Source organism: Ambystoma mexicanum, chromosome 11 (assembly GCF_040938575.1).
Source record: "Ambystoma mexicanum isolate Mex_15411 chromosome 11, UKY_AmexF1_1, whole genome shotgun sequence".
Taxonomy (NCBI): Eukaryota; Metazoa; Chordata; class Amphibia; order Caudata; family Ambystomatidae; genus Ambystoma; species Ambystoma mexicanum.
Window position 1 is genome coordinate 835,098,229 of NC_090934.1, and position 15,472 is coordinate 835,113,700.

The following is a 15,472-nucleotide window of genomic DNA, read 5'->3' on the forward strand; positions in this document are numbered from 1 at the left end:
ACCGAGCCCCCCAAAATCACCCAAAGTGGCCATGGTTGGTGCTCACTTTGGTCTATACCCCAGTCCCCCATGTGCATACAATTAATAAACACTGGCTTATCGCCAGTGACCGTTTTGCACGGGCACTCACATGCCCCTTGTTCTGGAAACTGCCCATGTTAAGTGGGATTTATTCCCTCTAAGCAACCCACATTGGCCACTGGCCATGTCAGTACCTCGCAAGGGCCAATTTTTTTTTTCCCCGAATGCTGTGGGCCCCCAACATCACCTGATTAGGCCACGGTCAATGGTAATTTTCTTCTGCTGTCATAAGCAACCCATTCTGGGAACTAACTATGATCTTTAGTAATGCAGTGCCACCCCAAACCCACTTTTTGGTTACTGGCTATGGCATGTGACCACAGTCAGGTGACTTTGCCAGAGTCATTGTCTTTGGCATTCCCCAGGACCTCTGAAATGACCTGTAGTGGCCAGTGGCTCCTGTGCCCAAAGATGGTTTTAATCATTGATCTGGGCCCCCTCCCTAATCTATCAACAGTGGCCATATGACCATGCCATATGACATATGACCATGCCCTGACACAGACCAGCCTACTGCATTTGCCACTAGGCCTGGCCTTTAGCACAGCACACTTTTCCAGCTTTAAATTCCCAGGACCCCCAGTATTTCTGTGGCTCACTAGTGGCTCATGATCCTGTAATGACCCGTGAACCCCCTGGGAAGAACAGGCTTTGTTTTACATTTTTAGGGGCATATTGTTACTCACTTCACCCCCACCCTTGCCCATTGAGAGGGGTGTTGTCCCACTGGGCAACCACATGCCCATAAAAATGTTGGTGTGATTTTTCCAGGATGAGGTGTCCGCCACTCACAATTGCCACCCTTATGAACTGATTTGCTCCATCCCAACCAACCTGATGGGCTGTCTTTAGTATAGCCAATTTCTTTATCTTTTACTATTCAAATGGATCCAGGCATGGACCAAGTAGCCACATAGAACAATCATGTCCATGAAAATACAAGTGGTGGGTTCTTGAATAGTCTTCCTGGAAGAGCCACTAACGCTTTTTGGCACTTTTGGACCGGTTTCAAGCAAACCGCTGGATAGATTTGCTCCAAATCTTCAGGCCTTGCAGCGGTTAGACAAAAATTCACAAGTCGCTTTAGAGTCGGGTCTACATTTTATTTCAATGATTAGTGTAGAGATGTTAAATGGCACCAAGGGTATAAGCATCTCCTAAGGTAGTGTTTCTATCCCTCACCTTTTAGTGTGGAGAAGATGCCCATGATGAACTAGTATTACAAGTAAGTAACTTTTCTTTTCCAAAGCAGTTACTGTGTTTCCCTTTTGATTATTAAAGATTACATTAAGATTGTTTCTTTCTTAACAAAACTGATTCCTAAATTAAGTGACTTTTTACTAAAAACACAAATGTCCCCTGTAATTCTTCAGGTATTTCCATGGTCCAACCCCAATACAGTCTCAAAGATATGCAACCAGTCAGGATATGATTAATTCGTTTCACAGTATTAAACAAGAAATGGGTGACTATTTACCTAAATTAACTCAGGTAAGAAACTTTTTTTTTTTTTTAGATGTACAACCGTGTCTATATAAACAAGATTAAATACCATGTAGGCTATGTGTTTCTCTTGTATAGTAGGGTGGTTCGAATCCACTGCTTGAAGTATAGGTTTTGCCAAGGTGAAACTAGGAAATTCTGTTTCTTTATACAAGGTGTTAGAAAATATTTTCTTTCTGTCGCTTTCCTCCAATAGATTTCAATGGGACACCCTTTTTTTGTTTGTGCTTGTTTTGAACCCTGTCCTGACTTTTTGGATGTAAGTAAAGCCTTCAACTTTTCTTACCTTGCCTAGTCCCTAAGATAATCAATTCTGAGAGATCATGTCTCTTGTTGAGATGAAATTCCAAGATGAGACCTGGGGCAGGGGTTTGGGAGGCCACCCTATTATGGTGAACCTTGGGAAGACACTGGGAGTTTCGCCAAATCCAAGCAAAGGGGTAAGGTAGTGGAGCGGAAAGGTTTAGTCTCAGCAAGGTTGTGAGAGTGGTCCAGGGCTATAATGATTCCACACAGAGAAATGCTAGTAATTCCAGTTAGACGGGCAATTATAAAAATACAATTATTTATTAGGCCTTTAGTTTACACACTAAGCAAGTAAAACCTCTAGTCCAATATTATTACACATCTTATGTATATATATTTCTGGAGTTTGTGGGTCTGCTTAGATCACATGCTCTGCGTAGTCCGAAATCTAGTGGAAGTCGCAGAGTATTACAAGATTTGTTTTTGAAACTCAAAAGGACGTAGACTGGGTGTGATTAGTAATACTATCCCTAGTGTGACGTGTACTGTACCCATGGTGCTTCACGCGTTGAGGTCCCTCAGATTGTTTTTTGTCCGCCATCGTAGTTGGTCGCAAATGCAGAGTTCTCTTCTAGGCTGATGCCTTTTGATTTACTGACTAGTGTCATAAATTGCCCATTTGGAAACCGGTCTCGGAAGCAAGTCAATTTGAGGTGCTTCATAAAGGTGAGATAGCATCTCTCGTTAGTAAGGGGAATCCCCGGGATATAAAAGATTGGTAATTATGGGGACTAGATGGTCTCACCCCCAGATTTTTGTTCAATCAAGGCCCAGGTCACTTCCACCATATTATTTACTGTGGACGCCCTATCCGTTGCTGGCACGATATTGGACCATAGTATGAACGATGATGCTAGTGCTCTTTCCACCTCTATATGCTCCCTGCTTCCCCTCCCCCCGAACCAGTATATGAGAAACCCTGCCAGGGCCATGTCCATAGTAGGTCTCAAAATCAGGTAGTGCCAGCCCCCTACCCCCCATCTAACGGTGCAACCATCTTGTCCCACAATACTCCAGCATATTTCCCTGCCAAAATGAACCGCAGTGTCGCAGATCTTAGGACTCAGAAGTATTCTCCAGAGACATCCAGCGGGACGTTCAGGAACACGTATAGAAACCTGTGTATTAGCACCATTTTGACCAGGGACACCCTCCCATAGAGATTAGAGATAAGTTCATCCACTTGTCTATCGTTGTTTTGGCCTGGTCCAACACTTTCTGATAGTTATATTTGTTTTGAACAGTCCTGTTGCGGGCTATAGTTACCCCTAAGTATCGAGTGTGGTTGATGTGCCACTAAAACCCTCATCCGTCCTTATATTGTTCCACACTATCGGTCATTGGGAAGAGAACTGACTTTGTCGGATTGATTTTAAGCCCCGAAAAGTCCCCAAACGTCAGTACCTCACGCATAATCGGGTCAAGATTGTGCCTGGGGTCAGATACAAAAAGCACCATATCTGCGTAAAGAGAAATCACTACCCTGTGCTTACACAACTGAACCACACTGTGTATGTGTCTCTCTCTGATTACCTCTGCTAACAGCTGAATCGTCAGTGTGAACAGCGACAGGGGCACCCCTGCCGGGGTAACTCTTTCCAGCATTTTATCAGGGGTGAGCTGACCATTTACCTTAATCTTAGCCTTAGGCAGTGTACAGTAATGACACCAATGAGATTAACTGATCCCTCAACCCCATCTTACGTGGCACCGCAAACAGGAAGGGTCATTCCACTTAATCAAATGCCCTTGTGTCATCTAAGAGTGCTGCTGTTATTGATTTGTCCTGTTGCACCACGGACAGCAACCCAAACATTCTGCGAAGGCCATGTGAAGTGGAGCGGCCAGGAATAAACCCGGACTAGTCCGCCTTGATGATCCTCTGCATCAGTCGCGCCAATCTGGATGCTAGTAGTTTGGCTAGAATTTTATTGTCTGTTGAGGAGGGGGATCTGAGTCGGTAAAAGGAGCGATCATTTCGAGAGCTTTATCCGGTTTGAGCAATACAGCCACCACTGCATCACTCATACTCCGGCAGGTGGTCCTCCCTCAAGCTGTGACGGAACATCTGCAGCAGATAAGGGGAGAGCTTAACCACTTATTGCTTGTAGAATTCCGCTGTGAACCCATCCGGTCCAGGAGATTTCCGAGTTGGGAGGGATCGGATAACCCCTAGCACCACCTCCGGAAACAGTGGACGACTCAGCCACTCCCGTTCCTCATCCATGCACCAGTACAGAGCCACCTGTTCCAGATACTCCCTAACTGCGCTTTGAGACACCTGGACCTGAGGAGTATAGTTGACCATAAAACCAGCAGAATACCATTACTAAATTATCTCTAGGTCTGCAAACCTTTCTGTTCCCTGTGTCCATTATTGACAATACTCCGTCTCTGGATCTATCCCACTTTGCAGCCAGTAGCCTACCTGGCCTCTGTCCTTCCCCATATTGGTGTACTGCAGCTTTCCCCCAAAAGAATGTGACCTCTGTGCGCTAGTTCACTAAACTGCAGGTGCTTCCTAATCTCTGGTTGCTCCGGGGGTGCCTGTGTGGGTGGGGTGTTCCCGTCTGTAACCTTTTGTATATGGGCCTCGGTATTTGCCATTTCCCTTCTTATTTGTTTTAATACCCCAGATTCATTTGAGATACTCTCCCCTGATTATGCATTTAACTCTCCCATACAATCCCAGGTGACTCTACCGATCCAGCGTTCATTTCAAAGAATGTGTCTATTACCCCAGATCTGCCTTCTCAGAATACCACATCTGTCAGCCCCTCACTTTCAAATACCCAGGGTGCTCTCTCCGCCCCCACGATCTGTCAGTTCAATAGCCAATAGTACTGGAGCATAGTCCGACAATGTACACTCCAGGATAGACGCGTCAGTCACTTTGCCCATCAGTGTGTGGGAGACTAGGAAGTAATCTATCCGGGATGCCAAGTTGTGTACAGAGGAGTGGTATGTGTACTCCGATGTCTGGCAAACTAGACACCAGACACATGAACACATGCCTTGAAGTTTAGTGGTGGCCTTGGGTGTCGGGCAGTGAGTTCCCCCGTACGGTCCTTAAAGTCTCCAGGCCAAAATATCTCCCTGGGTGACGTCGTCCCCAGTTGGTGGTCAATCCACTCAAATGTTTCCACTGTGTCTTAGTTTTGACCATAGTAGTTGATCAGAGTGTGCAATCAGCCCTGTATAATTCCCTGCACCACCAGTCCCCCTCCCTCTTGATCCTTAACCATTGTTGTTAAGCGGAACCCAACAGAATTATGGATGAGAATACACACCCGTGTAGAGTATGAGTTCGAAGAAAAATGGCGGTGGCATCCCCAGCTCTTCCCAAGTTTCGATGCTTTGTCCAATGTCAAGTGCGTCTCTTGTAGAAACGCTATTCCCACTTGGTGTTTTTACATGTATAATAGCACAGTACCTTACGCCCCTTGGATGGACGGTTCAGGCCCCTCCATTCCATGTAATATTTCTAAGTGACGTCATTGCATACAGGGGTTTCCCCACACACTGGTGAAAATCCCTCCTACCTAGTGAGGATATAATATATCTATTTAACAAAAAGAAGGGACACATACATGTTCAATAGACATATCATGTTACCCTTAGACCTCGAAACCCCACCCCATCAGCCACTTAACATATATGGGCTGTGTATAACCTAATTAATATACAACACATTTTCTAAAAAGTCAAATTTTTTATTAAATTAATAATTCATAGCACAAGTATCAAAAAACCATTAAACACATATACACCACATACAAATATACAATGTAAAAAGTAGTTTTTCCACCACACAGAATCAAGTTAATCAATGCTTGAAACACCAAACACAATAGCGACTTAATTTCCTCTTGTTATCCACTGCGTACATATAGCCCAACTTATATAAGTTTCTGTCCTTATTGTTGTGAATAACTGGACATTCTTCAGGGGCAGAAATTTGTCTTGTGCATTCTGTCAGTATTCCTATTCTTTCTTTCCTCAACAATTCCGGTTCTTATATCTAGGTCACAGAGGCTGGTCCCTCTTTTCTTGAGGATGAGTGTTAATTTTCACAATTTCTTAAATGCGGCACTTTTGCAACAGGTCGCTTGTCAGATTCTTTCATCCATAGCTCTCAAGTTATGGTATTCCCAAACCCGCTTTTCATCCGGGTAATTCCCTTTCCTGTAAATGGAGGGGTAAGGCTTCAAAGCCTAATCTCTAATGAATGGACAACGTTCCTGGGGCAATCGCGTCGGAGTCCAGACTCCACATCAATCTGTTAGAGCTGCGGGCTGTCACGATAGCCCTGAAGGCTTTTCTGCCATGTGTATGGGGGAAGAATGTCCCGATTATGACGGACAATACAGTGGCCATGCACTAACTCAACAAAAAAGCGGGGGCAGGGTCGCTCCTGTTGTGCAGGGAGGTGAGGCAGCTCTGGTTCTGGGCCTTTCAGAAGGACATTCGATCTCGGCAGTTCATCTGGCCGGAGACGAAAACGCGGCGGCAGACTCTCTGAGCAGGCAGAGCACGCTCTCACGAGTGGGAGCTGGCTCAGGAAGGGCTCAGGAAGTTCTGTTGGAGATCTTCGTCCTTTGGGGAAAACCACAAGTGGATCTCTTTGCCACCAGTGTCAACCGGAAGTGCAAAAGATTCTGCCTGCGGGAATTTCCTCCAAGAGGAGCCTTGGGGGATGCGTTCGTGATGGAGTGGTCCTTCCCACTGCTGTACACGTTTCCTCCAGTCCCTGTTATTCCGCAGGTGTTGCAGAGGTTACGGAAGTTTGGTTCCCGGATGATCCTCATTGCGCCTGCATGGGCCAGGAGAGCGTGGTACCCGGACCTTCTCGACATGTCCATCTGCCCTCCACGCCGTCTTCCCTACCGAGACAATCTGCTCTCACGGGAGGGGGGTTGGGTTCTCCATCCAGAGGTCAAGTCCTGCAGTCTTCACGCTTGGTATCTGAAAGGTTGAGGTATAAGGATTGGGACCTCCCCGAAGAAGTGATGGAGGGGTTGCTTTTGGCCAGGAGGCCAGCAACGAAAACTCTGTACCGTTGGAGAAAGTTCTGCGACTGGTGCAGGATACAGAATGTGGATCTTTTCCAATGTTCCATTCCTTTGGTTTTGTCTTTTTTGCTTTCCGTAGCCCACAAGGTTCTGCAAGTGGGGTACTATTAAAGGTTACCTGGCGGCGCTGTCTATATTTAAGCGCTCGTCTGAAGAATGTTCTTATTTTAAGATCCCTTTAATCTCAGTTTCTAAAAGGGCTTATTAATGTGTTTAGAACGTCGCCTTTCCAGGTGCCGGGATGGGATTTGAATTGGGTTGTAAAGTTCCTAATGGGAGCTCCGTTTGAGCCCTTACATTCTTGTCTGTTGCGACTGTTGTCTTTGAAAACTGTATTTTTAGTTGTGGTTACTTCCGCACACTGATTGAGTTGCAGGCACTTTCCGCCAAACCACCTTTCACTGTGTTCCATAAGGACAGGGTTGTTCTTAGGGTGCGCCCTTTTCTTACGAAGGTTGTGTCAGAATTCCATCTGAGCCAGAAGGTAATTCTTCAGGCGTTCTATCCTCCTCCACATCCTGGCAAGGAAGAGGAGAGGCTCCATAGGTTGGATCCTGGGAGAACGTTGAGTTTCTATCTCTCACGGATGTCCCGGGTCAGAATGGACGATCCGCTCTTTATTGGTTATGCTGGAAGGCGTTTAGGTCAGGCTGTTTCCAAACAGACCTTGTCCAGATGGATCATTTTGACGATCTGAGTGTTACCGTTTGCCAGGAAAGGACCCTCTAGTAGGCTTACAGGCTCATTCTACTAGGGGTATGGCTGCCTCCACTGCCCTACAGAGGGGTGTTCCGATTCGCAATGTTTGCAAAGCAGCCACATGGGCCTCTGTCCATACTTTTGTGAAACATTATTCCTTGGACTCTATACATGGGCAGGATTTGACCTTTGGTAAGGCAGTCCTCTATTCTGCAATTTGATTGGGCATTCTAAATTGATGCAATTGTAAATTCTTTTCCCACCTCGATATGTTGGTACTGCTTTGGGAGTCTGTCAAAAGACGTGGAATGCGTCGGAGGACACAATCCCTTCGAAGAACAAGTTACTTATTTTACCTGGTAACGTTCTTTCGGTAGGATGTTCCTCCGACGTATTCCAGATAGTTCGTTCCCTGCCTGCCCCTCTACAGAATTTGTTATGCAATTGCAGCTTACGGTTCCGCAAGGCTTTCTGTAGTCATACTGGCAGAAGATTGGTGCCACACGTTCTGGGAAAAAAAACGACAACTGAGGCTACGGGCTTCGTGCGTCCTAGATATAACATCCGGTGATGTCGACCATCGACAGAGGCCCTCGAGTGACAGCTTATCGACGTCATCGACGCATGACGCCTACGCCGAAAAAAATTTCCAAAGCAGCACAGCTGTGGTCATTACTGTCAAAAGATGTGGAATACATCGGAGGAACATCCCATCGAAAGAACGTTACCAGGTAAGATAAGTAACTTGTTCTTCTCTTCAAATAACTATTTAGCCCCCTGACATTCCAGGTAACTATCTTCAGGTCCCCCATCTTATCCATACCCCGTCCCACTCTTTTCCCCCTTCTCATCTGCTCCAGACGCAATGGCGAATAGGTGTACGCTCGTTCTCTGACTATTGTTACCACACCAAACCCCCCCCAACTCCCCTCCCACCCCCGACCCAACCCAAACACAAAAACCCCAACTACCGCCCCTTTCCCGCCCTCCCCAATCCCAACTGATGCCCAGCTCAATCCCTGAATCTCAGGCTTCACTGCATCTAGCCCTTTCTTGGTTACTACCAGTATTCTGGACACAGCAAGGGGGGGTTATCACCCTATTGGTGATCCAACTAATCTAACTACCAGGGGTAAAGTCGTGCTCCTCTTACATCTCCCGAATTGATGCTATAGTTCTCAGTCATCTTTTCACAGCCACGTAGTTGAAACGTTGCCTCTGTACCAGCATGGTATAGTCTGGGTACGCTGCGACTGTTGCTGATACTCTATCGTTCCGCCCTTGCGAAAAAATTCCAGGATCTTTTCCCTGTCCCTGCAGTTCAATATTTTGCCCATAATTGCTCGGGGAGGAGCTCCTGGTTGGGGTTTCCTACTCCGGGCCCTGTGCGCCCTCTCAACCGCAAACCCTTGGGTGAGCACACTGGCACCTATTTCTTGGATCAGCATGTTCTCCACGTAATTCGTCGGGTCCAAGCCCTCTTCCTCTTCAGGTAGCCCCACCACGCGGATGTTGCGTCTTGCTCGCCCTTCTGCCTCTTCTGCCCGGTTTTCCAAGTTCTGCACCTGTTGCAATATGTGGACCTCCTTGGCGTTAGCAGTGCTGACCTGTATTTGTTTTTACTGCGCTTTCCAGGCCACTCGTGCGTTCCGCCAGCGCGCTCACATCCTGTCGTAAGAGGTTTACGTCCACACCAACCGCATCAATTGAGTTCCAGCGCTGCCTTGAGTTCCACTATGGCTGTATCAATCTTGATTCCCCCATGAGGATTTCAGCTCTGTTATGGCACTCGGGATCAGACCATCGTTCCGATGCCCCCTGCATGTCATCTTTAGCCTGTGTAGGCATGCTCGGGGATTGTAGTGTTTTGGTGAAAATGTCCATCGTAGGCTGCTTTCCTTTGACTTTGCCATTTTTGAGCGCCATTACTCTCGCTGTCCGCTGGGCTGGGCTGGGTTGTCTACTTCACAAAGTCCTGTGGTGCTAAATGCAGCATCAGTTTGCAGGCTAGCCTCCAGCTCCCTCTTAGCAATTGTCTGGGGCCCCCAGATGCCATAACTTAATATGTTCTTATTCACTGCAGTGGATAATTCCATCATGGGTGGAGTGTCCACATCACCTGTCTGTAGACTTACTTGGGCTTTGTGCGCCCACTGATCCCGCTCTGTTCGTTCCTCAGTCTTTCAACGTCCTTTGTCAGCGTGGCGTTGCGCCCATTACTACCTCCTGTATGCTTCCCCGCTTCAGCTGCGTTGCGTGCTCAATGTGGCCTGTTATGTGCATTCATTAGTTTGGGTCGTCTTTGTAGGGGTGCCCTCTTTAAATTGTGTACTCCCCAGTAGCAAGCGGGCAATGTTAGGGCTCCCTCTCAGCTTCACACCCCTCATGAGGCTCGAGTATAGTTGTATTGTCTCCCACTTTGGCACTACATTCAGGGCTATCCAGTTCTCCGTAGCACCTATGCACTGGGATCACAAGGGGTGTATCTCACGCAGGGCAGTCACCTTCCTGTGTATGGGCCCTGCGGTATTGTCGTGTCTGCAGTCATGCACAATATGTGGGTGAAGGTTGCGCTCAGCAATCGCTGTGGGCTTTCCTCGCAAGCCTCGTCTGTGTGGCAGGCTCCAGCTGACCCGCCACACTGCGCCAGAGCGACAGACAATGTATCATACTCTGGAGCGCTTATTCCTCCAGCAGTACAGCTACGCTCTGGGCTCCTGTGTACTTGTATGCCCCCTGTATCGTGGTCGCCCAGGGAGACTTTGTTGCCATCTCCTTCGCGTCAGCTGGGGAGTGGCTGTGGCTGTTCAAAGCCTCTTGTGGGCGAAACACTTCTCGTGACAGTAGCAAAGGGAAATCCCTTTTTGCTTGAGTGATACAGATTCGTGTACAGTTCCCGGCTGCACCGGGGGGGCTGTCTCTTGTGCACCGCTGTTTCAGGGCATGCGACAGATGCTTCTTGGAGATTGTATGGGCGCACGCACACATACAGGCTGCGATTTCCTCTCCGTGTCGTTTTGGGCGCCCGTCTAATCTCTACGCATTCCCGCAAGAAGGGGCTGCCTCCATAAGTATATCCACCCCGGTGCTGGGGCACAATTCGCCATCTTCCATCTCCTCCTCCTGGGGCTTACACTGTGCACAGTCTCTTGCCAGCATGCATGGTTGTAGCCTCCTGCCGTATTAGGCGTGTACAGCTAACCGCTGCCGTAGTCCGCTCCGGCCGCGCCCCGTCGATTTCCAAGCCATTCCTTTGTCCTCTGTTACACGGGCCCCATTTTAAGTGCCTCGTATCGGAGCTTTCTTCTGGGCAGTTCTTACGATATTTGCAGGTCTGCTTCACCGTTCTGCATCAGAGTATGCTCAGCGTGTGCACCCCATGTTCCCACAGCAGCAATTAAGTTTAGATCTCAAAAGCCACAGATGTCACAAGTGCTCTTGCAGGATAATTGTCAGATCATCAGGCGCAGCATAGAAACACGACCTAGTCCATGGTTCCTTAGCCACGCCCCTTAAGCGCACACAGTCCACCCCGTTACGTATTGGTGGGGTGGCCTACTAGGTATATCCAACCGGGTTTCGCTGTGATGGTGTCTCCGAAGTCCAGCAGGAGAACGCTCAGCTCTTGTTTTTGTCCTGAGGCCATTTCGGGATTGAGGTTCCAATCTTCCCAGGAGGCCTCCTTTTTTTTCCGGGTGCATCCCCGGTGCAAGTGGTCTTTCATCAGGACATAAAAGGGCTTTGGTGGGCAGGGGTGAGGGGGACAAGCCATTTTTTAAGTAAGTCTACATGATAGGCCTTGGGATGAACCAGAGGTGATCATTCCAAAGACCCTCACCTGGAAACCTTCTCATGTGGCTAGGGAAAGGCAAACCCTTCCTAATCCAGACCCTGGGAGTGGTGTTCTGCTGGAGGATCATGTGGGAGGGGACTTGGTTCAGGAGAATCCTCTTACTTCCTTGATGATCCCACGGTCTTAATGACCCATTTTAAACTTGAAGCATTTGATGAAAAAAGGAACAAGAACATTTGGGACTTCAAGCCCCATAATGCTCTAAGTACTGAGATGAGGAAAAGTAGCAGATTTGTAGTATGCATTGTAGTGGTTCTAAGGACCCACACCTGAGCGTGACTTTTGAATATTTGAATTGCAGTGCTGAGAGAGTCATTAGAATTGAAAATTGGAGGGGCAGAGATTGTGCAGCGGGAAACGGTACATATACTGGCTGTCGCGTGGGAGAGAAGAGCTCTCCTAATTCTGTACTGGCTCTGGTGGCTGGCGTGCACCGGAGTATGTAAGGAGTGAACCAGACTTCCCTGTACAGAAGGTGCGAGGTGTGACCGGAGCTGTCAGACGCTCAATTTCCAAGAGAGGAAGCTGAAGCAGCAGCGGGTCGAACAAAATCACGGGGAAAGACTGGTAGGTTTTCCTATGCTAGGTAACCCCATGGGGCTCTATAACCCCGTCCTAGACTGCGGGCTAGAAATAAACCCTTTGAATACCGAACTAATGAATCAAAGCCATTTTGGAATAACGCTTATGTTGAGGGAGACCAAATGAAGAAATATTGTAACCACTATTGCAAAAGTAAAGAGGGGGCAATATTTGAACAAGATACCAGCATTGCCTAAGGGCAACAATAAATAAGAGGAAAACTATTTTTTCTAAAGAGAGAAACTTGAACAAAGACTTTCCTAAAGTTTTTAAGCAAACCTCTCCATAAAGTACTTTTAGTAGTGGTAGGAGTTTTTGTCCTGGCAGGCGAGTGTACCTGGAAAGGTATTACTAGTTTAGTCTTGGCAGGTTAGTGGACTAGGAAGAAGACATTGAAGTACTGCATTGAGGAGAGAGGTTGTGGTGGAAAGGAAGTGGCAAGGACAGTAAAGTGTTATGATTTTAACTGTGGTTAAAAACCATCCCGACAAAACCTTGTTGTTTATGAAGAAATGTAAAAGTGTTTGTTCTTTAAAGAGGATGGTTATATTGAAAGCTGACTAAGTGTGAAGACAACTTTTTGGTTTACTAAGCAGAAGCTTGTGGAAACCGTGAACAATCACATTTTGAAGAGGGATAAATCGTGTTTAAGCAAATCAAAGTGTCAATTGAAAAACCTATGAAGTGAAGAGAACTTCATATTGCAATTGGAACAGAACTTAAAGATTGAACAGTACTTTCTTGATTGGAACTTTGGTCTGTAAAATGCTACATTAATCCTGGCGAAGGGAATCTGATCCAGGTTACAAATATGTGTTTACAAAGTTTGTTTGAATATAAAAATTTTGTTGAGTTTGAAAAGCCATATGATAACCTGTATTATTTTGATGTATGTGTAAGTGAGGAGGACAGAAAGGTTTTGATAGTGTTTTTCTTTTAGTCTTAGTTTGACAGGCAGGGAAATCCTCGTTAAGTTAAGGAAAGTGGGTAATTTTTCTCACCCTTATTTCATAAAATGGCTACTAAAACTCTATCTACTTCTCCACCTCGCACTCCTCTGTCTGTACCGTGGATCTTATGTCTTCCTGTTTTACCCTCTAAGTGATGGGACCTCTCCAGGTAGCTACCAGCTTATCAGAGGTGGGCAAGAGAGCCATCCTCTTGTCACCAGGAGCAAAAGTCCTTATTCGGGTGCCCTTGTAATAGCGTTCCTGCATTTGTGGGGATTTTTGTAGGTTAATTTGGGCTATGACTGTAGTTTCCACAAGTCGTCTGTAGGTGTTGGGGCATATTGGAATATCTCTTGGGCGGGTTGTTCCCATTCCGCTTTTAGAAAGTCAAAGAGGGATCAGGGTTCCTACCAAACAGGAGTTCGAAGGGTGCAAATCTCTTGGAGGACTGCAGAGTGTTCCGGAGGTTCATCAAGAGAAGGCATTAATCTGTTCCAGTTTCAGTCTCCCGGCTGCATAGTTTTTAACATTTCTTTGATGGTTTGGTTATATCACACCACTAGTCCATCAGTCTGTGGGCGGTATACTGCATTATGGAGATGGCGGATATGTAACACCGAACACCTTTTTTGTATCGGTTTGGATGTGAAATTTGGCCCTAGACTGGTGGCGATTTCATTCGCAATACCCACCCTTGCCATGAAAGTAATGAGGACGTGTCAGACTTGTTAAGTGGATAGCTCCCTTACCGGAAACGCCTTGTGGCATAGTCAACAATCACAAGCAGGTATTTATGTCCTCTGCTGCGAACCATGGGTCCGAACATATCCATTTAATTGAGCTGGAATTGCTCTTTAATCGGAGGCATTGGATGCAAAGGGGCTATCCGGGGGTATTTGCTTTGTTCTTCATTTGGCACTCCGGGTATCGTTGGCAGTACCGTGACGCTTCCTCAATAGATCCCAGACCAATAGACATGCTCAATTATCTTCTGTAAGGTTTTGTCTTTCCCTTGATGTACTTCTCCTATTTGGACATGGGCTGCGTCGAATACGGTCCTGCAGAATCCTTTCGGTGCCAACAGGTCAGTGTTCCTTACCTTGTTCTGGGCACACCTGGTAGTAGGCTCTATCTTGGTACAGAAAGTATGCACCATCTTCTTCAGGGGTGTTGAGTTTTCGGGCTGAATCCATCGCATGCCGAAGGGTTGGGTTTAGCTTGTGGACCACCCAGAAGCGAGCGCACTGTTCGTCAAGTCTGCAGTGAAGGGTAACATGACCTGGCTATTCCACAACTGTTTGCAGTGCTGTTTTTCTTTTCGGCCAAAGGAACTCTTTGGGGTTCCAGGCACCTCAGCCAAGTGGAACAAGAGCTTGGTAAGCAGGAATCTGGGATTCAATGTTCTACATCCTGGGCATCTGACCTTAATGCCAGGGGCTCGGGCAGGGAAGGAAAAACAGCTGGGTTAAGTGAAAGGTCTGCCGGAATATTTTTACAGAGATCTTTCTGGGTATAGGGCTTGACATCCCATGTATGTAGTTATGCATACCTTTTTGTATTTCCCCTGCTCTCTTAGCTTACCAAATGCTCACATACTGCAGTCTTTAGAGTTCCGGACTCAACCATAGCCCAGGTGGTTGTTCGACCGATTTGACCTCTCATACATAAGGGTACTGCTCGGTTGGACTGTCCTCGATTATCTAATTAAATTCTTTTTCGGACATAGCTTCATAAGCCCCGATCAACATGGGTTCTCTTTTTATTGTTTAGGGACGCATCCTGGCTATACGACCCAGTTCCCTGCAATTTCAGTACTAGGATTGCTTTGGGAAAGGGCTGGTAGGACCACAAAGCCCCAGTCCACCATTCTCTCCAGGTTTTGGTTGGTGTAGATCCCCGTCTACTTTTTTCAGAGGTGAGGTGTGTTGCCTTGGTGTAGCCCCCTGAAGGATCGGAGGAGCTGTTGGCCCCAAGGGGGTTAATTGACCTGGTTGGGAATATAGACGTCCACCTCTGCTTTTTGGTATGCTGCTGCTATATTAACTGCCTCAGCCAGATTTGGCTGATTTTGTTTAACCCAGCTCTGTATTGGGGCGGTTAAGACTTCATTTAATAGCTCCAGTACAATATTATCCAGGGTATCTGTATTATGGTGGTGGGGGTTTGCAACCATTTTCCCGCCCGCAAGGTCCTTCAATTTATAGAACTGGCGTGGGGTTCGACCTGCACTTAATAAAACATCCACCTACTCAGTGTATCCCGAACAGTCATTCTGTATGTTTCTTAATCATACCCCAGCCTTTCCAGTACCGTTCTTCTTGTATCGCCGGAAAGGTTGGCCGCTTGATAGACACTTTGTATTTCACCCTCCTTGAGGGCAGCAATGTACTGTCCCCACTGCTCGAGGAGGAGGGGCGGAGCAGCAA

At 47.0% G+C, this 15,472-nt stretch overlaps 1 protein-coding gene across 2 annotated transcripts in view; it reads left to right on the forward strand.

Annotated features, from left to right (window-relative positions):
* GTF2H1 (general transcription factor IIH subunit 1) overlaps positions 1-15,472 on the forward strand; it is a 1,239,907-nt gene that overhangs the window by 876,069 nt on the left and 348,366 nt on the right. For both annotated transcript variants that reach the window (XM_069623786.1, XM_069623785.1), the window contains exon 11: positions 1,455-1,572. In XM_069623786.1, the coding sequence (XP_069479887.1) occupies positions 1,455-1,572 (118 nt within the window). The remainder of the gene's footprint in view (positions 1-1,454; positions 1,573-15,472) is intronic.